The sequence below is a fragment of the Mustela erminea genome, chromosome 3 (genome assembly GCF_009829155.1).
Source record: "Mustela erminea isolate mMusErm1 chromosome 3, mMusErm1.Pri, whole genome shotgun sequence".
Lineage (NCBI taxonomy): Eukaryota > Metazoa > Chordata > Mammalia > Carnivora > Mustelidae > Mustela > Mustela erminea.
This window is the reverse complement of record NC_045616.1, coordinates 131,349,008-131,376,013: the sequence shown is the minus strand read 5'-3', so window position 1 is coordinate 131,376,013 and position 27,006 is coordinate 131,349,008. Positions and strand designations below refer to the sequence as shown.

The 27,006-nt window shown below is 36.3% G+C and overlaps 1 protein-coding gene across 1 annotated transcript in view; it reads left to right on the top strand.

The window, feature by feature from the left end:
• Positions 1-25,211, top strand: part of FBXO4 (F-box protein 4) — a 41,495-nt gene extending 16,284 nt beyond the window's left edge. The window contains exon 6 of the mRNA XM_032337506.1: positions 24,781-25,211. Within this exon, the coding sequence (XP_032193397.1) occupies positions 24,781-24,821 (41 nt within the window). The 3' untranslated portion in view covers positions 24,822-25,211. The remainder of the gene's footprint in view (positions 1-24,780) is intronic.
• Positions 25,212-27,006: the final 1,795 nt, after the last annotated feature.

Genomic DNA, 27,006 nt, shown 5'->3' with positions numbered 1-27,006 from the left:
TCGTGTCATTTACCAAGTTTGTGAGATTTGGGGTCATTATTTCTTCAAATGTATTTTCTTCCCTATTCTTTCTTGCTCTCTGGGTCTGTATTGTGTAACAACATGGTTTACACCGTTTGTTATTATAAGCTGTCTCTGAGGCTTTGCATTTATTTTTCTTTCTGTTCTTCAGTTTGGATCATTTCAATTGATTAATCTTAAGGTTTCAAACTCTTTATATTTTGTTAAATCAGCCTTGTGAATTTTTATAATTTATTATTGTATTGGTTCTATAATTTCCTTTTGGTTGTCTTTTAAAATTCTATTTTTCTTCTCAGATTTTTTTTTCTTTTTTTTTTTTTCACTGAGGCCATACATTCTTGTATATCGCTGAGAACGGTTGTAACAGCTGCTTTAATATCGTCTGCTGAGGCACCTGGGTGGCTCAGGTGGTTAAGCACCTGCCTTCTGCTTAGGTCATGATCGCAGGGTCCTAAGTCCATGCTCTGCGGGGAGTCTGCTTCTCCCTCTCCCTCTGTACCACCCTCCCCTCACCGCCAGCTTGTGCTTTATCTCCCATTCTTTATCTCAAATAAATGAATAAAATCTTTAAAAAATAAAGTAAAATAAAACCCTTGTTTGCTTATTCCAAATTTGGAAGTGTTTGTTTCAGTTTTGTTATTATTGTCCTTTTTTTTTTTAAATTAAAGTAATGAGAGTCATTTTTTTTTCTTATATCTTGCAGAATTTTGTGTTCTGAAAAATATGAATGTTAATTTATGGTCTGGCTTCTGCTATTTTTCTCCAGTGTGTGACTTTTTTTTTCTTTTGTTTAAACAGTTAACATGGTTAGACGTAAATTGCAAACTCTGTTCCTTGAGCAACAGTTCTACATTCAGTTTATCTTTATATTTAAGTGAGCAACTTGAGTTGGTTTTTCACACAAAGTTCAATCAAAGATATAGACAGAGAATTCAGTGATCCCTTTCCTGGCTTTTTCTTTTCTGAGACTCCCTTTTTCCTCTCTAGTGGCTGCAGTTGTCCTCAACAAAATCAGGACATTTTTTTGCTTTTCAGATCTGCTCTCTCTCTCTCTCTCTTTTTTTTAACTTTTTTTTTTTTAAAAGATTTTATTTATTTGACAGAGATCACAAGTAGGCAGAGAGGCAGGTAGAGAGAGAGAGGGAAGCAGGCTCCCTGCTGAGCAGAAAGCCCCATGCAGGGCTCGATCCCAGGACCCTGGGATCATGACCTGAGCCGAAGGCAGAGGCTTAACCCACTGAGACACCCTGCTCTCTGTCTTTTGTCAGAATTCCTGTCAGGGGCTCAACAATTTATTTTCACATTTGGAGTTCTACTTTTTTCACATTTGGAGTTCACATTTGGAGTTTGCAATCTAGTATAGCAATCATATTGTCATTAAAAGCTTCAGTGGTCTTTTTCTTATCCCAGCAAAATCTATCTTCTTGTGACAGGTGTGATATTCCACACACAACACCCAGACTAGGCAGTTGGTTCTATAAAAGCAACAGCTCTTTGGTCACCAAAAGAGCCTATTTATCCTTGGAATTTATTTAGACTTTTTGTACCATCTTTGATGGCCTAAAGTATAATTTTCATTTTATTCTGTGTATTCTTGTTGCAGTAACAATCTTTGTGACCTACATTCTATCTGAAAGCAAGCAAAATTCTTAGTGGTTTTTAATGCCTTACTATTTCTCAGATCTGTGTTCATTTATCAGAAGATTTCTAGCCTTTTTTTCTATTCACAGTAGCTAAACTAAATTGATCATTATTTTGCACTGTGAAGACTTCTCATGTTGTCTCATTTTCCCCTTGATTTTCAGTATTAGTTCATTTTTACTATATAGTATGATGACTTTTTATTGTTTATTTTTCTTTCATTGGAAGTATGTTTGCCTTCATATTCTTTGAGCGTTGGTAGAAGACTATCTGTTTTTTCTTGTGTTTTCTGTAATTTATAATTTGTTAAGGAAGTTACTGCATTTTATGGTGAATATGTGTTCGTAGCCATTACTTCTTCACTGTAAATTGGGTCCTTTAACATTACAAAGTAAACTTTTTGTCTAATATAATATTTCCAAGCCATGGAATGCTGGTTATTTCTTATTCACTTGTATTTATCAAGTCTAGCTTTTCTGAATCAGTTTGTTTTAAGTGGGTCGGTTTATTTAACAGTTAGGTTTTGCTACATGAGCCAATATGAAAATGTTTTTTATTTAATAGGTGAGTTAAATTCATTTTTATTTATTGATATGATTATTATATATTTAAGTAATATTTATATATTTACTGTGTGTTATGTATTTGTTGCATTTCTTTTTCTATGTTTGTATATTTTTATGTTCCTTATCTTAATACTTTGAATATTATATGTTATATATAAAATATGTATTTACATGTTCTGTGTTTGTTTTTGTTCTTAGGTTATTTTTGTGCTAATACCTACATTAATAACCATTTCCTTATTTAGATTTTTTCCCCTTTTCTATTATTTTCTTGCTGATCCTTTTTACCTTGCTCTTTATTTTATTTAAATTATTTTTTGTTCTGATTTTTGCTTATGTCCCATATTATATTCTCAGTCTAATGTGTTGTTACTTGAATGTCTTCCAATTTTGTGTCTGTTTTGTTGTTTTTTTTTTTATTTTCGGTTTTGTTCCTGAGTTCAGTCGACTCTCATTTTACAGCTTCTTATTTTTATGTTGATTTTTATTTTGCACTTTTAAATATATTCTTTGAGTTTTTTCACATCACCAAATACTTGTTTAAGGATTTTTAATTTTTTTTAAGATTTTATTTATTTATTTGACAGATAGAGATCACAAATAGGAAGAGAGGCAGGTGGGGGTGGTTGGGAATCAGTCTTCCTGCTGAGCAGAGAGCCCGATGTGGGGCTTGATCCCGGGACCCTGAGATCACGACCTGAGCTGAAGGCAGAGGTTTTAACCCACTGAGCCACCCAGGTGCCCCAGGGATTTTTAATTTAAATGACATATTTTTCTGTGCTTTGTGGTTGTTTTAGGGGGAATCATTTTCATCATCTGAAATGTTTCTCTTTCCATATTTTGGTTTTCTAATACAAGACCTTTAGTATGGATGATGTCTTCCTTTTTCTGTTAATTTTGGTATATCTTACATTTTCCTATGCCAGCAATAACAATTGTAAGGGGAAAAGGAAGTTTGGTGGCTTTTTAGATTTCTTAGTGCAAGAGTCCCCTCTTCTGTTGGTGTGATGAACTACAGGTTCTTTAATTAATGTCCACATTTTTTGTGGGAATAGGAGAGAGGATACTGATGTCTTCTGATGTTTCCATTTTCTTTTGTTTTTTATAAAATCTTTGTTTTCTACTACTCATTTCCTCCTTTCCCCTTATCCCCCAAATCCATGGGGATCCAAAGCCATTCTTCCTTCTAAGTCTTTCTACTCTTCTGGAGAAGGGATACAACTCCCAGTATGGTTTCATCCACTTTCAAGGTCCTCCTTCTCAAACCAGAACTCTGAACATCCAGATATCAGATTTATTTTCTGTCAAGAGATAGTGGGACTCTATCTTTTGGAAGATGATTATATCTGTATTCCACACCTCAAGTGCCCACTTGCTGCTCTACAGAGGAGTCCAGAGGTAGTTCTTCTGGTTTCTCAGTGTTTATCTTAGTCACATGTAAGTTGAAGTATCATTCTGTTTTAGTCATGTTGTAGGCCTAAGTTATTGGCAGTTTTATTTGCTGTCTCTGATCTATATGGTATTCAGAAGATATATGGAGACTCTAAATTTGGTGGCCCCATAATCCTGTGGGATTCCAAAATCGATTATATTATTTTTGAACAAATGTAATTATTGAGGTCTTCCTTTTTTGAACTACAATTTCTTTCCTTATAATTTCTACATATCAATCCTGGTTGTATCTTTTTTTTAAATATTTTATTTATTTATTTGACAGAGAGACAGAGAGAGAGATCACAAGTAGACAGAGAGCCAGGCAGAGAGAGAGGGGGGAAGCAGGCTCCATGCTGAGCAGAGAGCCCCATGCGGGGCTTGATCCCAGGACCCTGAGATCATGACCTGAACCGAAGGCAGAGGCTTAACCCACTGAGCCACCCAGGCGCCCGCCCCCCTGGTTGTATCTTTTGAGACAACATAGAATAAATCAAATTTCTCTCATGTTCTAGCAAAAGCTGTTCCCCAACCCATAAAATCTTTCCTTTGAAATAATCATCTGTCAACCCTTCAGCCATTACTCAGGAGTTGGAGCTTCAAGTCACCCTCCCCTCATTTGATCATTTTCTTTATCAAAGGTGCAAACTTCTGAGGTTCATAGTTTTACATAATTACCAGCTTAACTTGAGCATATTATTACCATTGGAAGAAGCTAACAAACCAATTCAAAATTTCACTCTTAGAAAAATGTACTTTTCTGTGTCCAAATACAATGACTTATGTAAAGAAATAAAGGAAAATTGAAAATGGGAACAAAACATGCTTTAAAATTTTGCTTTTGGCAAAGGACAATTATTAACTGGCTTATCCACAAATAGGGAGTACTTGTTCTGACTGGAAGAACAGTTAATGTGTCTAAATATTTCTAACCAAATGTAGCAAATAAAATGTGGAATAGCCTGAATGAATATGAATATTTATGAATCTTAATTAGGAGACCAGTGCTGTAAAGTGAATGCTAATGAATTAAGAAAGCACTGCTTTGCTTATTATACTCATTTATGTGGCACCGACAGGGTTATGCCTTTTTATGTAATGATGCAAGTAAATCCAGGGTTGCTAAAGATTTTCAGTACTGAGCACAGTATTCTTAGAGGGTTCAAATAGAAAGGAGAATGTGGTGAAATGGAGTGGGCCAGTGAAGTTGAGAAGGTAGAGGGAGCACAGGGTTGATAAGAATTTTCTTAGTGGGACACCTGGGTGGCTCAGTGGGTTAAAGCCTCTGCCTTTGGCTCAGGTCATGATCCCAGGGTCCTGGGATCGAGCCCCACGTCGGGCTCTCTGCTCAGTGGGGAGTCTGCTTCCTCCCCTCTCTCTCTGCCTGCCTCTCTTGCCTGCTTGTAATCTCTTTCAAATAAACAAAATCTTAAAAAAAAATTTTTTTTCTTAGCAACTTTGGTGGTAGCTATTGGTGAAAACCCAAAATGGGACTTAATGAAGCTAAATGGTGCATTTCCATATATCACTTTACCACCATCACTTCCATGTGTTCTCATATCTTTATTGAAGAGCAAAGAAATAATACTGAAGATTTGCGTACAGAAAGAAATATAAACTTAGGCTAGAGGATAAAGTTTAAGCAGAAACAAAAAAAGTCTGCTACTCTGCTAGTTTGGGACCATGGGAGCAAAATCACTACCAAATATCAATAAATAACACTACTGCTTACTTTAGGAATCAAAATAATACAGAAAATACCTTATATTTGTGCATGACTTTCTAATGTATCTACCACATTCCTCATATTATCTCACTAAGTCTGTAGAGAAACTGTATACACAGAAGGCAAGATTCATGAAGATTAAGTGATTTGGGGCGCCTGGGTGGCTCAGTGGGTTAAACCGCTGCCTTCGGCTCAGGTCATGATCTCGGGGGCCCTGGATCGAGTCCCGCATCGGGCTCTCTGCTCAGCAGGGAGCCTGCTTCCCTCTCTCTCTCTCTGCCTGCCTCTCCATCTACTTGTGATTTCTCTCTGTCAATAAATAAATAAAATCTTAAAAAAAAAAAAAAAAGATTAAGTGATTTGTCCATTGACACCCAGATAGTAAGTGACAGAGCCAGTACTAACACTCGGGTATTCAGTAGTCCGTGGAACACAGCATATTGAGAAAGTGTAATGCAATTCATTGTTATCCTCAATATTCAAATACTTCTTAGACTTGTGGTTTTATACTTGTTGAGCTAGGTTAATAAAAAATTTTAAGTATGTGCAACACATACATGCTTGCATGTACAAGTGCTCACACATACATGTCTGTGAATACATAATACAGATACCCATTCCCATGCACATGTGATGTATTTCTTACCCATACAGCTTCCACTAAAATGTAAGCTCTGAAAGGGTAAGGATTTTAATTTCTTTTAGTCATTGTCCTGACTCCAACACCCAAAAGAATCACTAGTACATAATGGGTGATCAATTAACATTTTTTAAATACAAGAATAATCTACTGGTATGTTAATAATTATAATCATTTTGCAAGTCATGTTTATGTATATTTGCTACATCATTTAAGAATAGTCTTTCTTAAATAAAACTAAAGCATGTAACCTGTGGATCAGGTTAGGCATATGTAAATTGGGTAGTGCATATGTATGCTGAACAATAGGGAAGGATGGAAAGAACAAATAGGCACTTAACATTCATGAGGCATGAAATATTCAAGGCAGTTATATACTTAAATTGACAATCTATTATTGATATCCAATCTGGCCACAAGTGTCCTTTGCTGGGGCTGCCCAGGGGTTATTAGCAAGCTCTTGACCAGGAATATTCCTCCTACATCTCTAAGTGATCAAGTGTGTACAGGCTCCAGGTACCTGTCATCTGCTGAGTTGCCTTTCTTGCCTTTAACTCTGGTCATTAGAACTGCATTGTAAGCAGAGAAGGCTGATGTAACAGAGAATGAGAGGGGAAGAACAAGCCAGCAAGTGAGAGGGGAGTGAGGGGAAGAAAGAGAAGTTGGGAGAGGGAGGGGAGGGGAGAGAGACAGAAAACAAGAGAACATATGAACATTGTATAGCACAGGATTACCCTGCTTGAACCCTATTCTACGTATATTTACCAACTTTATTTCTTTCTCCTTGCTTCTTTTTTTAAAAGAAAAATTAATTTTAATTCCAGTGTAGTTAGCATACAGTGTTCTATTAGTTTTGGGTATACAGTATAGCAATTCAACAGCTCCATGTATTACTCTCCGCTTATCAAGGTAAGGTACTCTTAATCCCCTTCACCTACTTGATCCATTCCCCTTACCCCCCCACCTCCTCTCTGGTAACCCTCTTGTTTGTTCTCTGTAGTTAACAGTCTGTTTTTTGGTTTGTCTCTCTCTTTTATCCCCCTTTGTTCCCTGTTCTGTTTCTTAAATTCCACATATAAGTGAAATCATATGGTATTTGTCTTTCTCTGACTGGCTTATTTTGCTTGGCATTATGCTTTCTCATTTCATCAATATTGTTGCAGATGGCAGGATTTTTTATTTTTTATGACAATATTCTACTGTATATATATATACCATATGTTTATCCATTCATCTCCTGATGGACACTTGAGCTGCTTCCATAGTTTGGTTATTGTAAGTAATGTTGCAATAAACATAGGGGTGCACATATCCTTTCAAATTAGTGTTTTTGTATTCTTTGGGTAATACCCAGTGGTCCAATTACTAGATCATAGGGTAGTTCTATTTTTAATTTTTTGAGGAGCCTCTGTACTATTTTCCACAGTGGCTGCAATAGTTTACATTCCCACAAACAATGCATGAGAGTTCCTTTTTCTGCACATCCTTACCAACACTTGTTGTTTCTTGGATTTTTTATTTTAGCCATTCTGACAGGTTCTGTGAGGTCATATCTCATTGTTGTTTTGACTTGCATTTCCCTGCTGATGAGTGATGTTGAGTATCTTTTCATGTGTCTGTTGGCCATCTGTGTCTTCTTTGGAAAAATGTCTATTCATGTCTTCTGTCCATTTCTTAACTAGATTGTTTATTTTTTGGCTGTAGAGTTTTTTAAGTTCTTTATATATTTTGAAGACTAACCCTTTAACAAATTACATCCTTTGTACTTATCTTCTCCCATTCTGTAGGTTTCCTTTTAGCTTTGTTGATTATTTGCTTCACTGAGCAGAAGCTTTTTATTTTGAAGAAGTGGCAGTAGTTTGTTTTTGCTTTTGCTGCTTTGCCTCAGGAGATGTATCGTGAAGGTAGTTTCTATGGGTGGTGTCAAAGAGGCTACTGCCTCTTTCTCTTCTAGGATTTTTATGGCTTCAGGTTTCACAATTACATCTTTAATCCATTCTGAATTTATTTTTGTGTTTGGTGTAAGAAAGTGGTCCAGTTTCATTTCTTTGCATGTTGCTGTCCAGTTTTCCCAGCACTATTTCTTGAAGAGACTGTCTTTTTTCCCATTGAATATTCTTTCCTTCATCATCGAAGATTAATTGACTACATAGTTGTGGGTTTATTTCTGGGTTTTCTATTCTGTTCTATTGATCTCTGTGTCTGTTTTTGTACCAGTACCAAGGTGTTTTGATCACTATAGCTTTGAAATATAATTTGAAGTCTGGAATTGTGATGCCTCCAACTTTGCTTTTCATTTTCAAGATTGCTTTATCTGCATCTTTTGTGGTTCCATGCAAATTTTAGGAGTGTTTATTCTAGCTCTGTGAAAAATGCTGTTGGCAGTTTGATAAGGATTACTTTAAATATGTCCCTTTTACAACTGCACTTATAACAGTAAGATACGTAGGAATAAACCTGACCAAAGAGGTGAAAGACTTGCAGTCTGAAAACTATAAAACACTGATGAAAGAAATTGAAGATGACACAAAGAATTGGAAAGACATTCCATGTTCATGGATTGGAGGAACAAATATTGTTAAAATGTCTATACTACCCAAAACATATAGTATATTTTTAATTTTATTTATGGTGTTTTTCATTTCTGACTCGTTCTTTTTTATGTTTTCTATCTCTTTGTTAAGGGTCTCACTGATGTCTCCACTTTTTTCCAAAGTCCAGTGAATATCTTTATGATCATTACTTTAAGTTCTCTGTCAGGGATATTACTTATATCTGTTTCGCTTAGTTCTGTTGCTGTCCTTTCGTCCTGTTCTTTCATTTGGGACATAATCCTATGTGTTCTCATTTTGTCTAACACTCTATGTCTGTCTGTCTTTGTTAAGGAGGTCAGCTACATTTCCTGCTCTCGAAAGTAAAGACCTTATAAAGAAGAGTGCCTTGCAGAGCAATGTACTCTGTTCAGTATAACTGGGCACTTTAGCTAAAGCTATGTATGTTGTTTGCACCCAGCTGTTGTGTCCTGGCTGCTTTTTCTTTCAGCCCAGTTGTCTTTAGAGTCTGTCTTTGCCTATTGTGGGTACTGTCTGGTCCTCAACCAGAGCAGAGTGGACAATTTTAGCAAGGTGCACCTTGGGCTTCCACAGGGCCCGCCACTGCCACCACCACCAGTGGGACAGAGGCTCTGGAAAATGTGGGTCAGGAGAGGCAGCAATGGCAAGGTTTGCAGCAGTCTTCTTGGGGAGAGTGCCCACAGAAGCTAGACTGAGGCAGGGGTTACTTTGATCAACCAAAGTGTAGGCAGGCAGGACTTAGTCTAAGCCAGCTACGTAGTGAATGTGGGTGCTGTGCTGGCTCCTGCAGGTGGCCATGTGTTTATGCTGGGGAGTGGAGAGGCAGATGGCCAGGTTCTTTGTTCCTGGAGAAGTCCCTCCATGCACACTGCCTCTTTGGGACATGCCCTGAGATGCATAGATAATTCTGTTTCTTACCCTTTTTCACATCTGCGACTCCCTTCCCCAACTTTGTGAATAGCCAAAGTTTCACTTCCTACCATATGTCTTCTTTTCATACTCTCTTCCATGTGGCTTCTTCCCTACCTTTGGTTGTGGAGTTTGTCCTGCCAGTCTTCAGGTCATTTTCTGTGTTATTTACACTGATGTGAGTATTCTCTAGTTTTATCTGTGGGACGAAGTGAGCTTAGGTTCCTCTTACTCTGCCATCTTGGCTCCTCGGTTTTGCTTTACTAGACTCAAACATAATTGAAAGATACAGGATTAAACTGCTTGACTTTAAAAAATATTTAAGAGATTGGAGAGGGTATGTGCTATGGTGAGTGCTGTGAAGTGTGTAAACCTGGTGATTCACAGACCTGTACCCCTGGGGATAAAAATATATTATATGTTTATAAAAAATTAAAAATTAAAAAAATATATTTAAGAGAATATTTAAAATGTGCTGTTATTTTTCAAAAGTGGGAAATTCAAAAATTTTTTGAGGAGTAAACATTTCAGGAATGCTGTTAATATATTTTTATTATGAGAAATGGAAGCAATAGAAAAATATTCTATCATGAACGTCATGAAATCCCCTTTTTCTTTCTATTTCATTGGTGTACAACATGTAGCATAGGTTTCAAATTAAGATGTTTAGTAATTGGAGCTTTATAACTATTCTCCTCAAAAGAGCAGCCCCTGACCCTTGCACTGAATCATCTAAACATAGTACATCATCCACATCTAGCCAATACCTCTCTCCTAAATTTTGAGTGAAATGATTGTTATTTGAACACCAGCTGGTAGCCTGTTCTCTATACTGAAAGTAATAGAAGGATTTATAGGCTACTCATGTTGCCTTTTTTCACTGTACTTATTAGGAAGATAGGATGTTACTTTATATTTTAATCACTTCATAATAATTGATTGTGGTAAACAACATTTGTCTGAAGTGAAGGAGGGATGTCCGAAAGAGAGACATCAGAGATTAACTTTAGTTAAAAGTACATTTCCAGCTGAAAACTAAAATGTAGACACTTAGTATGAAATTGATAGATATGTGTGTGTGTGTATGTGCATGTGTGTGTGTGTGTTGTATATGTTTGTGTTTCTTCAGTTGTAGAGAAATTCTAGAGAAAGTAGGCAAGGCTACCTTACCTAGAGGAAAGAGAGTTTGCAAATTTGAAAAAAGTTTGGTATATAAAAGGGCTTTTAGACATTTTATGCTATCCCTTTCTTGCCCAGAGTAGAAACTAATCACAGGGAATGCAGGAACTTACCTTTAGGACAAGTCAGGTCAGAGAAGAATTTCAAAATGGAAAATGAAGTAGGTAAATGGGGCGAATATCATAGGGTCAATGTCTTTTCATATGCCTTTCTTTTTGTGCGTGAGCCCCTACTTATGGATAGTTTCGCTCCCTCCACAGTTCATATTGTATTCTAAATTTGACATCATACAGGAATGAAAAGGATTTTTACTTGATTGGGTCTCAAAGGAAAAGCATTTCAGTCATAAAATACAGAATACATGGATTTAGAACATTTAAAATCACATGATACAAAGATTTCTGTTACTAGTCAAGATGGAGGATAATTTAGAAAGAGAAGATTTACTTTCCTGTCTAAGTAACAAAAAAAACTGAATAAAATATATGAAAGAACAGTTTTCTAGACATCGAACATTAGGCAATGAAGAAGAGTGATTCCCTTCACTGTATAAACAAATGAGATGAGATCTATAATTTCCCCAGCTTATTGCCTGTGGATTTCCCAGGCTACAAGAGAGAGAGAACCTAGACAAAGCCTGGTGGTCTCCCTGAGTCGAGAAGACAAAGCAGGGAATCTGGGAAGGGCAACCAAGCCAGAGTTCATAGGAAGAGTATCACGGAGGAGTGAGTTATGCAGAAAAAGGGAGGAAAATCTCTGGAGATCTGCAGAGTCCTCTACATGTTTTCAGCTCTGTACTGATAAGTGCATGAGGTGAAGAAACTGCTTGAGGCTGGAGAAAGAACCACCAGAATGGATTAGAGGGAACAATAACAGGGGCTTACAGAAGATGTCAGCCAATGTGGGAAACCTTATAATTCTGGAATCAGGGTAGAATTCTCAGAAGTGTTTTTTGCCTCAATAGTAGCAAAATCAACCCTAAACTAAATGCTGTTCTGGTTCCTCCTCATAACACTCATAAGCAAGACCTTACTGTTCCTAAATAACTTAACAGCAATTCAGAAGAAAGCTCAAGAATATATACAGAAATGCAAAAATATAGGGTATCCAACAAGATAAAATTCATAATATCTAGCATCCAATAAAAAATTATCAGCATGCAATGAAGCAAAGTATTATCCATATGAAGATGAAAAATAATCTATTAAACCAACCCAGATTTGGCACAGAAGACAGAATTAGTAAACCAGGACAGTAAATAATTACTATAATTACAACCCCTATTTCAAGAAGCTGGAAATATTATGCATGTTAAATAAAGACCAAAAAAATGTTATAAAGACCTAAATTGGACTTCCAGAGATGAAAACTATAGTGTGTGAAATGAAAAGTATAATAGGTGGGATTCATGATAGATTAGACATTGCAGAAGTAATGACTGAACTTGAAGACACAGCAATCAAAACTATACAGATGAAACAGAGAAAAATTACTGAAAAAGCCCCATAGAGCATTAGTGCTTAATACTTCTTGTGGTGCAGGTCTATGGGAGGTAAGATGAATCCTTTCAGTTTTTGCTTCCTTCCAAGTATGTTTCTTTTGACTTCATTTTTAAAGAACATTTTTCCTGGATATAGAATTCTAGATTAATAGTTTTTCTTTTTTCTCTAAGAGCTTTAAGGTGCCACTCCATTGCTCACCCCCTTCTTTTTTTTCTGATAAGAGGTCAGCCATCACTCTCTTCATTGTTCATTGTATGAAATATTTCTTTTCTTCTTCTGATTTCAGGATTTTATCTTTACTCTTTAGATTTCAGAAGTATGATTATGATAAGGCTAGGTATGATTTTCTTTTTATTTACTTTTCTTGGATTTCTCTGAACCACTCAGGTCCATATGTTGACATCCTCCATCAATTTTGGAAAATTGTTACTCATCATCTCTTCTGATACTACTTCTCTGTTTTGTTGTTGTTTTTGTTGTGGGACTCAGATACACAAATGTTAGCCTATTTAATATTGTTTCACGGTTATTGGATGTTCTTATCACCCTTCTTTTAAAAATATTTTCTCTTTGTGTTTTAAATTAGTTAAAACTAATTAAAATTTTCAATCCAAATTCACTGATTCATATGATATGTTCATTATGCTAATGAGCCTGTCAAAATAATTCTTTTATCTTATATTTTATTTTTCATTTTTAAGATTACCATCTGGCTCCTTTTTATAGTTTTCATCCTTATTCTATGGTTCCCCATTTGTTCACACCTGCTATCTACCTTTTCCATGAGATTTTTAATATATTTATTATTGTTATCTTGAAGTCCCCTTTTGATAATTCTAGCACTTGGACTGTCTTTGGATCAGGTTTTAATTGACTCTTGTCTCTCTTGAGAACAAGTCACTTTTTTTTTCTGTGATTGATGGTTTGATATTGATAATAGTACAATAGAAGCTGAAGAAAATAATATTTACATCCAACAAAGGGTACCTTCCTTTGGTCAGACCACTAAAAAGAGGAGATGAAATTTAAGGAGGTAAGTCAATCTCATCTATAATTGAGTTGGATCTGGACTTGTCTCCTTCTTTAGTTGGATTTATTTCACTGCAGACTTCAAATAATTTGTGCAAGGGATCAGAATTTTCTTTTTAATCAGACTTGGGTCCTGAGTGTCTGGAGGATTTGTTCCATTCTCCAGCTTTGCTTTCAGCCTTCTGCAAATCCTGGTTGTCTGCATCTCAGAGGGGTGTGTGTCAGCATTCTTGCCTCTACCCCAGCCCAGTCAGTCATTGCGTGTTACTCATTGAAGACCCAAGTACCTAAGGAGTTCAGTTCATTTCTCCTTTGCTGCTTACAGACTGCAATAAATCCCCTGTGCTTACACTTCAGAGGCGAGTCCCTTTCAGCTTTCCTGCCCCTCTCCAATTGTAAGTTATCACTGTCTCTTACTTAGTGTTGGGCCCTGAGAACTTAAAGAACGTGTTTCAGTTCTCCTTTCCTGACTTCAGAGTTCATGAGGTTCTGTACACTCTACCTCAGAGGAGCAGATCTCTCTCAGCATTCCTGCCCCTTTTCCACTGAAGTTAGGTGACTGCTGCCTTTTATCACCATAAAGCCTGAGTGCTTGAAAGTCTCTCTTAGCATTCTTACCCCAACCCCAAGATTTTCATGGCCACTCTGTGAAGGCCCATGAGAAAATATTGGTAGGTGGGCATGGTCTGTGTCTTAAGGATTCTCGACCATCATGACAGGCCACACTTGGTCTACAAATTTTTTTTAGAAGTTCAGCAGTTTTCCTTTTACCTACTTCTCTGACAGCTTTTTCCTTTCCCACTGCTTCACCAAGGATGAAAGAAACTATTGGGTCTCTTCACTGCAGAGAGAGGTCTGTAACTTTCTAAGTTTTATTCATTAGGTATTTTCCCCATATTTAGCTCTCTGATGAATTTTAATAAACCATGATTTTATTGGTTATCTGGCTTGTTATTGTTACAGTAGGAATGGCATTCTTTTTGTAACTTTCTACATTCTAAGCAGAAGCTGACACCTGGCATTTACATATACATGATTATTTTCCCATTATATATATAAAGGGAATATATATGTATTTCCTTTATATTTATATATAAATATAAAGGGGAAATAATATATAATAAAATATATGTATTATATATATATATGTAAACATATACATAATTGTTTGACAAAAGTTATTATTACTGACAAAATTTTTTTTAGAAATCCTCTTTCAGAATTTCCTTTGAATACCCTCAGTAATAGAAAATCTTTAGCTCTAAAAGTCATATCTGCTCTAAAATAAAAATGACATTCAAAATTAAGTTCATAAATAATGAACTTAATGAAATTTAGCAATGTTTTTAGTAAAAACATTGTAATTATAAAATAGACTGTCTTATGTCTCTTTTAAACAACTTTGAAGGCAATTTTATACAAGCAGTTCAAAACTGATTTTGAATGATAACAGCATCATTGAAATATGAAAACTGTTTCTAATGATGGCTGCTTAATTATAGGATACTAATTTAAACCAAGTATTGAGGAACATGAATTTTAAATTCATTTTTATTGTTCATATATCTAGCTTTGAACCTGTTTTTAAAATTACTTTGAAATATTTCAAACTTTAGTTCTTGTACTCTGATTAATGCAATTCAATGGAAAGTATATAGTTTATCATTTTATGATTTTCTTTTTAAATACAAAAAGAGGTTAATTTTAAGTTTACTTGAAAACATATCATAACACATCTTTAGTTTGTTTACATCTAATTTCAAATGAAGTGTTTTAAGGGGGGGATAGATACATTTCATTCATGAAAACAAAAATGGTAATGGAGTACCACAGAAAAGTACTCATTTATGGGATCAGATATGGCCACAGTTCCCGGCAGAGGGCAGCACTCCATGGGAAATCACAAGTCTTTAGGGGAATGCTTCTGAACTTTTTTTGGTTTGTTTTGCCTCAAGTGCCAGAGTCTGGTCAAACTGTTGACAAACATTTATGGGATTTTATTTGTTGTGTTTTAAACAGTTATGAAATTGTGAAACACTTTATTTGAGGCTGAATATTCTGACTAGGTGCTTATTTGATTTTTTCCTCCTGTTACATGCCAAAATTTAAGGACATGTAATAATAATAATGACTTATTATAAATTTAGAGCCTTCTGTGTAAGATACAGTTGTTTTAATTGTTAAAAAGACTCCTTTTTTAAATTAACATATAATGTATTATTTACCCCAAGTGTACAGGTCTGTGAATCATCAGGCTTACACAGTTCACAGCACTCATCATAGCATATGCCCTCCCCAACGTTCATTACCCAGCCATCCTATCCCTCCCTACGTCCACCTCCCCAGCAACCCTCAATTTATTTCGTGAGATTAAGAGTCCTTAGAGTTCATCTTCCTCCCCATCCCATCTTGTTTCATTTTTTCCTTCCTTACCCCTGACAACCCCAACCCTGCCTCTCAAATTCCTCATATCAGAGAGATCATATGATAATTGTCTTTCTCTGATTGACTTATATCGCTTAGCATAATACCCTCTAGTTCCATCGACATCGTTGCAAATGGCAAGACTTTTTTTTTAATGGCTGCATAATTCCATTGTACATATATACCACATCTTCTTTATCCATTCATCTGTTGATGGACATCTAGGTTCTTTCCATAGTTTGGCTATTGCGGACATTGCTGCTATGAACATTCAGTGCACATGCCCCTTTGGATCACTACATTTGTAAATTTAGGGTAAATACCCAGTAGTACAATCGGTAGGTTGTAGGGAAGCTCTATTTTTAACTTTTTGAGGCAACTCCATACTGTTTTCCAGAGTGGCTGCACCAGCTTGCATTCCTACCAACAGTGTAGGAGGGTTCCCCTTTCTCCGCATCCTCTCCAGTGTCTGTCCTTTCCTGACTTGTTAGTTTTGGCCATTCTGACTGGTGGGAGGTGGTATCTCATTGTGGTTTTGACTTGTAGTTCCCTGATGCTGAGTGATGCGGAGCATTTTTTCATGTGTCTGCTGGCCAGTTGGATATCTTTTTTCCAGAAAAGTCTATTCATATCTTCTGCCCATTTCTTGATTGGATTATTTGTTCTTTGGTTATTGAGTTTGTTAAGTTATTTATAGATTTTGGATACTAGACCTATATCTGATATGTCATTTCCAAATATCTTCTCCCATTCTGTCAGTTGTCTTTTGGTTTTGCTGGCTGTTCCTTTGCTATGCACAAGCTTTTGATCTTGATGAAGCCCAAATAGTTCATTTTTGCCTTTGCTTCCCTTGCCTTTGGAGGCTGAGGTTGAAGAGATTGCTGCCTGTGTTCTCCTCGAGGATTTTGATGGATTCCTTTCTCACATTGAGGTCTTTCATCCGTTTGGAGTCTACTTTTGTGTGTGGTGTAAGGAAATGGTCCAGTTTCATTTTTCTGCATGTGGCTGTCCAATATTCCCAGTACCATTTGTTGAAGAGACCGTCTTTTCCATTGGGCATTCTTTCCTTCTTTGTCAAAGATTAGTTGACCACAGAACAGAGGGTCCATTTCTAGACTTTCTATTCTATCTCATTGGTCTATGTGTCTATTTTTGTGCCAGAACCATACTGTCTTGATGATTACAGCTTTGTAATAGAGCTTGAAGTCCAGAATTGTGATGCTGCCGACCTTGGTTTTCTTCTTCAACATTCCTCTGGCTGTTCGGGGTCCTTTCTGAATTCATATACATTTTAGTTTATGTGCTCCATTTCTTTGAAAAAATTGATGGTATTTTGATAAGGATTGCATTAGATGTGTAGATTGCTTTAGGTAGCATAGACATTTTCCCAATATTCTTCCAGTGCATGAACATGGAATATTTTTTCTTCCTCAATTTCTTTCATGAGTACTTTATAGTTTTTTGAGTACAGATTCTTTTCCTCTTTGGTTTAGGTTTATTCCTTATGGTTTGGGGTGCAATTATAAATGGGATTGGCTCCTTAATTTCTCTTTCTTCTGTCTTGCTGTTGGTGTATAGAAATGCAACTGATTTCTGTGTATTGATTTTTATATCCTAACACCTTACTGAATTCCTGTATGAGTTCTAGCAGTTTCGGAATGGAGTCTTTTGGGTTTTCCACATGAAGTATCCTATCATCTGCAAAGAGTGAGAGTTTGACTTCTTCTTTGCTGATTCAGATGCTTTTATTTCTTTTTGTTGTCTGTTTGCTAAAGCTAGGACTTCTAGTACTATGTTGAATAGCAGTGATGATAGTGGACATCCCTGCTGTGTTTTTGACCTTAGCAGAAAAGCTCTCAGTTTTTCCCCATTGAGAATAATATTCACTGTGGGTTTTTCATAGATGGCTTTGGTGATATTGAGGTATGTACCCTCTATCCTGACACTGTGAACAGTTTTGATCAAGAAAAAGTTTTGTACTTTGTCAAATGCTTTTTCAGCATCTATTGAGAGTATCATGTGGTTCTTGTTCGTACTTTTATTAATGTGTTGTATTACATTTGCATGTACTTTTTTTAATGCATTGTATTACATTACATTACATTGATTTGTGGATGTTGAGCCAACCTTGCAGCCCAGGAATAAATCTCACTTGGTCGTGGTGAATAATCCTTTTAATGTACTGCTGGATCCTATTTGCTAGTATTTTGGTGAGATTTTTTGCATCTGTGTTCATCAAGGATATTGGTTTGTAATTCTCTTTTTTGATGGGATCTTTGTCTGGTTTTGGGATCAAGGTAATGTTGGCTTCATAAAATGAGGTTGGAAGTTTTCCTTCCATTTCTATTTTTTCGAACAGTTTCAGGAGAATAAATATTAATTCTGTAATTTGGTAGAATTCCCCTGGGAAGCCGTCTGGCCCCGGGTTCTTGTTTGTTGGGAGATTTTTGATGACTGCTTTCATCTCCTTACTGGTTATGAGTCTGTTCAGGTTTTCTATTTCTTCCTGGTTCAGTTTTGGTAGTTTATATGTCACTAGGAATGCATCCATTTCTTCCAAATTATCAAATTTTCTGGTGTATAGTTGTTCATAATATATTCTTATAATTGTTTGTATTTCTTTGGTGTTGGTTGTGATCTCTCCTCTTTCATTTATGATTTTATTTATTTGGGTCCTTTCTCTTTCTGATAAATCTGGCCAGGGGTTTATCAATCTTATTAATTCTTTCAAAGAAACAGCTCCGAGTTTCATTGATTTGTTCTATGTTCTTTTGGTTTCTATTTCATTGATTTCTGCTCTGATATTTATGATTTTTCTTCTCCTACTGGGATTAGCCTTTCGTTGCTATTCTTTCTCCAGCTCCTTTAGATGTAGGGTTAGGTTGTGCACTTGAGACCTTGTTTCTTGAGAAAGGCTTGTATTGCTGTATATGTCCTCTCAGGAATGTCTTCGCTGTGTCCCAGAGATTTTGAACAGTTGTGTTTTCATTTTCATTTGTTTCCATGAATTTTTAAAATTCTTCTTCTTTAATTTCCTGGTTAACCCATTCATTCTTTAGTAGGATGCCATTTAGCCTCCATGTATTTGAGTTCTTTCCAAATTTCCTCTTATGATTGTGTTCTGGTTTCAAAGCATTGTGTGGTCCGAGTATATGCAGGGAATGATTCCAATCTTTTTGTACCAGTTGTGACCTGATTTGTGACCAGGATGTGATCTATTCTGGAGAATGTTCCATGTGCACTAGAGAAGAATATGTATTCTGGTTTTTTTGGATGGAATGTTCTAAATATATCTGTGGTGTCCATCTGGTCCAGTGTATCATTTAAAGCCTTTATTTCCCTGTTGATCTTTTGCTTAGATGATCTGTCCATTTCAGTGAGGTGAGTGTTAAAGTCCCCTACTATTATTGTATATTATCTATGTGTTTCTTTGATTTTGTTATTGGTTTATGTAATTGGCTGCTCCCATGTTAGGGGCATAGATATTTAAAATTGTTAGATCTTCTCATTGGAAGTGTGATATAGTGTCCTTTAGTATGATATAGTGTCCTTCCTCGTCTCTTATTATAGTCTTTGGCTTAAGATCTAATTTATCTGATATAAGGATTACCATCCCAGCTTTCTTCTGATGTCCATTAGCGTAGTAAATGGTTTCCCATCCCCTCACTTTAAATCTGGAGGTGTCTTTGGGTCTAAAATGAGTTTCTTATAGACAGGATATTGATGATTCTTGTTTTTTTAATCCATTCTGATACCCTGTGTCTTTTGATTGGGGCATTTAGCCCATTTACGTTTAGGATGAGTATTGAAAGATATGAATTTAGTGCCATTGTATTGCCTGTAAGGTAACTATTACTGTATATTGTCTCTGTTCCTTTCTGGTCTGTTACTTTAGTCTCTCTCTTTGCTTAGAGGATCCCTTTCAATATTTCCTGTAGGGCTGGTTTGATGTTTGCAAATTCTTTAAGTTTTTATTTGTCCTGGAAGCTTTTTATCTCTCCTACTATTTTCAATGACAGTCTAGCTGGATATAGTATTGTTGGCTGCATATTTTTCTCATTTAGTGCTCTGAATATATCATGCCAGTCCTTTCTGGCTTGCCAGGTCTCTGTGGATAGGTCTGCTGCCAATCTAATATTTCTACCATTGTATGTTACAAACTTCTTGTCCCAAGCTGCTTTCAGAATTTTTTCTTTGTCACTGAGACTTGTAAGTTTTACTGTTAGATAACAGGGTGAAGACCTATTTTTATTGATTTTAAGGGGAGTTCTCTTTGCCTTCTGGATTTTGATGCTTGTTCCTTTCACCAAATTAGGGAAATTTTCTGTTATAATTTGCTCCAATATACCTTCTGCCCCCCCTTCTTCTTCTAGGATCCCAATTATTCTAATATTGGTTTATCTTATGGTATCACTTATCTCTCGAATTCTCCCCTTGGGTTCCAGTACTTGTTTGTCTTTCTTTTGCTCAGCTTCTTAATTCTCCATCATTTGTTCTTCTGTATCACTAATTCTCTCTTTTGCTTCATTTATCCTAGCAGTAAGATCCTCCGTTTTTCATTTTACCTCATTAATAGCTTTTTTAAAAATTTCAACTTGGTTAGATTTTAGTTCTTTTATTTCTCCAGAAAGGGATTCTCTAGTATCTTCCATGCTTTTTTCGAGCCCAGCTAGCACCTTGATAATCATCATTCTGAACTCTAGTTCTGATAAATTACTAGTGTCCATATTGATTAGGTCCCTAACCATCAGTACTACCTCTTGTTCTTTTATTTTTGTGTTGAGTTTTTCCACCTTGTCATTTTATCCAGATAAGAATAGATGAATGAGAGAACGGAATACTAAAAGCTAACAATGACCCCGGAAAAGTATACACTAACCAAATCAGAAGAGACCCAAAACTGGGGGGAGAAGAAAGGGGAAAAAAAGAAAAAGAAAAAGATATATATTGAACTGGTGAATAGAACAGAGCCACGCACTTGATTTTGGGTGTATTTTGTTCTGTTAGAAGAAACTACCTCTCAAAATTTTAAAGAAAGAAAGAAAAAAAAAAATATATATATATACACACACACACAAAAAAATAAGGGTAAACATAATGAAGAGATGGAATATGACTGTAAAGAGGAAAATTTAAAAAGATTCTAGAAAAGGAATTGATAAGATAAGAAGTTGGTTGAAAAAAGAAAAAAAAAAAGAGAGGAAAAAATGTGATCAGGCCAGAGACTATAACAATGCTGTGCATTAGATTTAGGGTATATTTTGATCTATTAGAAGAAACTGTATCCCAAAATTTGTGGGAAATTTTGAAACCTATATGTATACAAAAAATAAGGTTAAATATAATGAAGGGATAAAATATGACTATAACAATGAAAAATTTAAAAAGATTTTTAAGGGGCGCCTGGGTGGCTCAGTGGGTTAAAGCCTCTGCTTTCAGCTCAGGTCATGATCCCAGAGTCCTCAGATCGAGCCCCACATTGGGCTCTCTGCTCAGCAGGGAGCCTGCTTCCTCCTCTCTGCCTGCCTCTCTGCCTCCCTGTGATCTGTCTGTCAAATAAATAAATAAAATCTTAAAAAAAAAAAGATTTTTAAGAAGTTATTGATAACATAAAATAGTTTTAAAATGTTAAAATAAGAAACAGGAAAAATTTTTTAAAATAGAATAAGAAAAAAATAAAATAAAAAAAAATTTAACTTTGAAAGGGTAAAAAATTGTGGGGAAAAAGCCATGAATTCTACGTGTTGCTTTCCCCTAGTTCTGGAGTTCCATAGTTCTCATTGAGTAGTGAACTTGGGCTTGACTGGATGTTCTTCCTAATCTTCTGGTGGAGGGGGCTATTGCTGTGATTCTCAAATGTATTTGCCTGAGGCGGAAATGTACCACCCTTGCCAGGGGCCAGGCTAAAAAATCTGTTCAGTTTTGCTTTTAGTAGCTTTTGTTCCCTGAAGGCTTTCTGTACAGCTTTGGAGGACAGGAATGAAAATGGCTACCTCCCAATCTCCAGTGAGGAGGAGCCGAGAGCTTGGGGGCCCCCCCTCCTCAGTGCACCCTCAGATAAAAGCAGTCAGTCCCTCCCATCTCTCTGGTCTCCAGCTGCACTCCATGCCTACCCTGTGACCAAGCATTTCTATCTCTGGGACACAACCCAGTTTGGAGTTTACAAACCCAGGAGATTCCTGCAGTGCACTTCCACACTGCTCCTCCCAGAAGAGGAAGGAAGGGTCTCCCCAGGTCTTCCACTTGTGGGGGTCCCTGTTTGAAGAGCAGTGGCCCAACTGTACCTCAGATCACGGTTTAACATAACCACAAGCTGAGAGCTCCTCCTTGACTCTATCTCTGTAGCTTCCCCACTCTGATACCTGGGAGCTCTGCCACACTTAGACACCCCTGGTCTTTTTAAGACTCTGCAGGTACTGGGACCACACTGTCCCCGTGATGGCTCCATCCCCTGCTTAGCCTCTGGAGCGACATTGCTCAGAAATGTCTGATTTTGTGCTCTGCTGCCCTACCACTTGCCAGGAGCCAGCCCCTCCCCCACGGTCTATGTTGCCTTGAATTCACTTCTCCACACATCTTACCTTCTGGAAAGTGATCGATTTTCTGTTCCTAGAATTGCTGCTCTTCTTCTCTTCTGTCTCCTGTTGAGTTTGTAAGTGTTCAGAATGTTTTAATAACTATCTAGCTGAACTCCTGGGACCTGATGATATTTAGGTCTCCTACTTCTCTGCCATCTTGCTCTTCCCCTGAATGACTTCTTTTGAAGTTCACTGGCAACTTCATGTTTTGAATATTGCATGATTTATTGCACAAAGCCATGTTTACAGCATTCTTACATTTTATGATTTTATGAATGCCTATTATGTCCCCATTAAGTTGTTCACTTTTTATCTTCTTCTGAACTGTTTTTTAAAGCTTTTTATTCATATGAAAGCTTTTTCATCTATCAGTTTCCAGTCCAACAAATGTTTTATTTTTGAGCATTTTCTATAAGTGTGAGCTCTGTTACAAATGCTTTTGCTTCTGAATTTTTTTAATTTTAATTTTCTCTTCTGTAGTTCAATTATATATGTGCTGACACATGCTGAGACACAGCAAGAAGAGGTCAGTGCCCTTCAACAACATTCTGCAGTCATATCTTCTACATTATGCTTAACCTAACTTCTTCCATTTATTTCTTTTCCTTTTTTATTACATACACACATACACACACTCTCTCTCTCTCCCTCCCTCACACAGATATATATATATACATATATATGTGTGTATATATATATATATATATATATACACAAAATATATTTGTACTGTTTAATGTACAATAGCAAAATAAAACAAACAGTAGTGTAACCCATGTCAAAAAAAAACTTGGGCAGTTTCCAAGCATACCCACTTAGTTTTTGGCTTCCTCTCTAATTATAATTCTGCCCCTCCCACCCTGGAGGTATCTACTATTCTGGTTGTGTGATAATCATACCTTTCTCTTTATGCCTTTGCAACCCATATATATATCCTTAAACAATGCTCTGGTTTTGCTTTTTTGAACTTAATATGAATGGAATCATACTGTTGGAATTTTTTTCCCATTTTAAACTTTTGATTTGCATATTAAAAATTGTGCACTCCGGGGCGCCTGGGTGGCTCAGTGGGTTAAGCCTCTGCCTTCGGCTCAGGTCATGGTCCCAGGGTCCTGGGATCGAGCCCCGCATTGGGCTCTCTGCTGAGCAGGGAGCCTGCTTCCCCCTCGCTCTCTGCCTGCCTCTCCACCTACTTGTGATCTCTGTCTGTTAAATAAATTAAAAAAAAATTTTTTTTTAAATTGTGCACTCCAATAATTAAAATCATTTGAAAAAAAAAGTTACACTCTGATTAAACTACATTTTACAGTTTGCAGGACACCTCGGACTAACTTGGTTTTTACTCTAGATTTCACGGATGTCAAACCCTCCAGCTTCTTTCTTCATCAACATGCAAGTTCTTTTCCTTCCCTGCCAGCCAACCAGGCAAATGGGAGGCAGGCTCCATGTTCATTGTGGGTCGTTCTGATTCTTTGGTGAGAAAAGGGGAAGCAGTCATTTAAACTTGATCCAACCTCTTTGCATCTTATAAAGTTAAACAGCTGAAATAAGTAAAACAAGAAGGTAGTGCTTGTGGAGTACACAGTACATGTTGATGGCACACACCTCATTATAATTTGCCTTCTTGCTTCTCCTGTTCAGTCATTTCTGTTGAAGATAGTAGATTTTTTTATGCCTTCTTTAATTTAAACTTACCAGATTTCTCAACCCCAGCCTTATGATGTTTGTCAGACATGATGCAGAGGAAGGAGAGTGAGACTCTCCAGAGAGTGAACTCCAGTCTGCTCGGTGGCCACCTCTAAGTGCACTATTGGAATTACTTTTATCCTTCTTCTTTTGATCAATATTGTATTTGCAATGCCATCTATACTATAGAATTTGGCTATATCATTTTCTCAGTAATATACTGTTCCATTGTATGAATATTTCACAACTCATTCACGCAACCATAAGTGGACATTCAGGTTGTTTGTAGGTTTGGGTTACTGTAAATAACTGCTGCCAATATTCTTACACACTTTTGCTGGTACATATCTTTACATGTTTTTATGGTAGGTACTGGCATACTTTAATATTTCCCTGGTGCAACACCTCTTGGATTTTGATATTCAAACTTTAGAATATAGGTATCTTTGTAATACACTTGTCAGTTGATGTTTTATATGAAAAATTTATATTTCTCCCCAAATATACAGTACTACATTTTCAAGAAAACTCTGTGTGTGTGTTGGGGGTGGGTGTTGTAGGGGAAGTCTTGAGTTATATTCTAAGTAGAATTGTTAAATGTTAATATTTTGAAAGTTGCAGTCAGACTTAGCAAAGGGCATTGTAATGGTTAATTTTACATGTCAACTTGGCTGGAGGTGGGTGCCCAGATATTTGGTTAAATATTATTCTTTGTGTATCTATGAGGGTATTTCTGGATGAGATTAACATTTGAATAGAGTAAATTAAACTGATTGCCCTCTACCATGTGGGTGACCCTCATCTAAATCATTGCTTGTCTCAATTGGACAAAAGGCTGAGGAAAGGAGTATTTGCTTTCTCTGTCTATCTTCAAGCTGGACCATTGGTCTTCTCCTGCCTTCAGACTCAGACTTAGACTAGAACTATACCATTGGCTTTCCTGGGTCATCAGCAGATACTTGGATCTTGACAGCAGATCTGGGACTTCTCAGTCTCCATAATCATGTAAGGCAGCTCCTTATAACAAATCGTAAGTCATACATATATCCAATTGATTGTGTTTCTTTAGAGAACCCAGACTAATACAGCATGTTGCTGTATACAAAGTGATTGTTTGAAATGAGCATATTAATCATTTAATGAACACTTCAGCCATTTTACATCTTAACCTGACAGCTTGTCACTTGTATGTGTAGGTATTTTACTGTGAATTAGTTCTGTTTTAGGAAATTGGTTGAGGTTTTGAGTTGACATAAAAATGTTACAAGTTTTCTTACTTAAAATGTTGATAAATAGACCCTCAATTAGCATTTATTTTTAAAATGTTTAATTTATAAAAACAGATTTCTGATTTTTAAGTGGAGAACACCTTAAAGTGGGAGATGCCACAACTAAAATGGAAATGCTAGGTCATAGGTTGTGTGTCTTCAACTTGGCTAGATAATGCCAAATTGTATTCCAGAAGTATGGTACAAATATTCCCATCAGGTGTCTGTGGGAATTCTGTTGCTTATATCCTCACAAAGAAGGTAACCAAATATCCCAATTTTTAAGGAAATGAACTGTTTTACAGAAAAATGTCAGTTGTGAAACAGAAAGTACAGAATTAGAAAAGAATAATTTCACAGACTCAAATGATATAGATTAAGGGAAAAATTATTAATTTGTGTCAAAAATCATTAAGTGGTTAATTGGAAATTTGGTTAATTGCTAAAAGAAAATCTCACATGTTATTTTTTAATAGTAAGGGAAAAACTTATCTGTTCAGTGGAGGAGAAAACAAAGTAACTTAGTAAAAGACTCAATCAACTGTAGCATCACTATTGGTTGTTAATGAAATAATGTGTGCCTTTTAATATAATACCACGTGAAGTTACACACCATTGCCTATGAATTATTCTAGGCAACAATATTTAAATTGGATTTACTAAGCCTCTAATATGATGTTCAATTTACAAGAAATATAGAATATAGACAAACAAGTTAAATGAGAATGTGGCAAATAAAGTAGACAAATTCAGGGATATTCTGCAGGAGGTAAATGGGTTGGATTCTTTAAAAAGTTACTATTGTGAAAAAGACAATTGTGGTTGATTATGAGAAACTAAGGGACATAAAAACCAGAGACAAATGATCTTATGTTTTATATATATATATATGTGTGTGTGTGTGTGTATATATATATATATACACACATGTATGTATGTGTGTGTGTGTGTGTGTGTTTGTGTGTATATAATTTTATTTGTCAGAGAAAGAGAGAGAGAGTACAAGCAGGGGGAGTGGCAGGCAGAGAGAGAAATAGGCTCCCCACCAAGCAAGGAGCCCAATGCGGGACTCAATTCCTGGATCCTGGGATCATGACTTGAGCTGAAGGCAGACACTTAAACAGACATCCTCACATTTGATATTTGAATGAATAAACCTCCTGTGTGCAATATTTGGGGATTATATGGAGAATTTTGAAAATACTCTCAATATCAGAGGAAATAAAATGTACTGAAAGAGAAAGTAGAGATAATTTACTGAAAAAAGCAGGTTGAGAAAAATATATGTGCAATATGATTTTATACTGAGATGAAACTGCAAAGGAGTGTGTGTGTGTGTGTAAAGACCTGGAAGTATAGAATTAAGATAATTAGTAGTGGATAAAGGATTTATTTAATTATGTTTTCCTAATTTTCTACAATGCACATATGCTTCTTTTATAGCAATAATTTTTAAAAGACACAGAGTAGATAATAGAGAGGGATAGTCCAAGATGGTAGAGTAGAAGTCTGGTCCCAGGAATTCAGCTCGATAGCTATCATCATTCTGAACACCTGTTAGCTCAATCAGAGATCTAAGAAAATAATAGCTGCAACTCTACAAATAGAAAAGCAACCATTTTCTGCAAGGTAGGAGGTGTGGAGAAGTGAAACGTAGGTGATATATGGGAGGAGGGAGACTCTGTAAGCTGGCTAGTGGCAAGTGATGTAGGAGTGGAGCACAAAATCAGAACTTTAAGAAATCTGCTCCAGTGAGCGACATCCTTGCCTGAACGGTGTTCAGGTGGTGAAACAGGGTGGAGTCCTAGATGGGACAGTATGGTTTCAGGATCC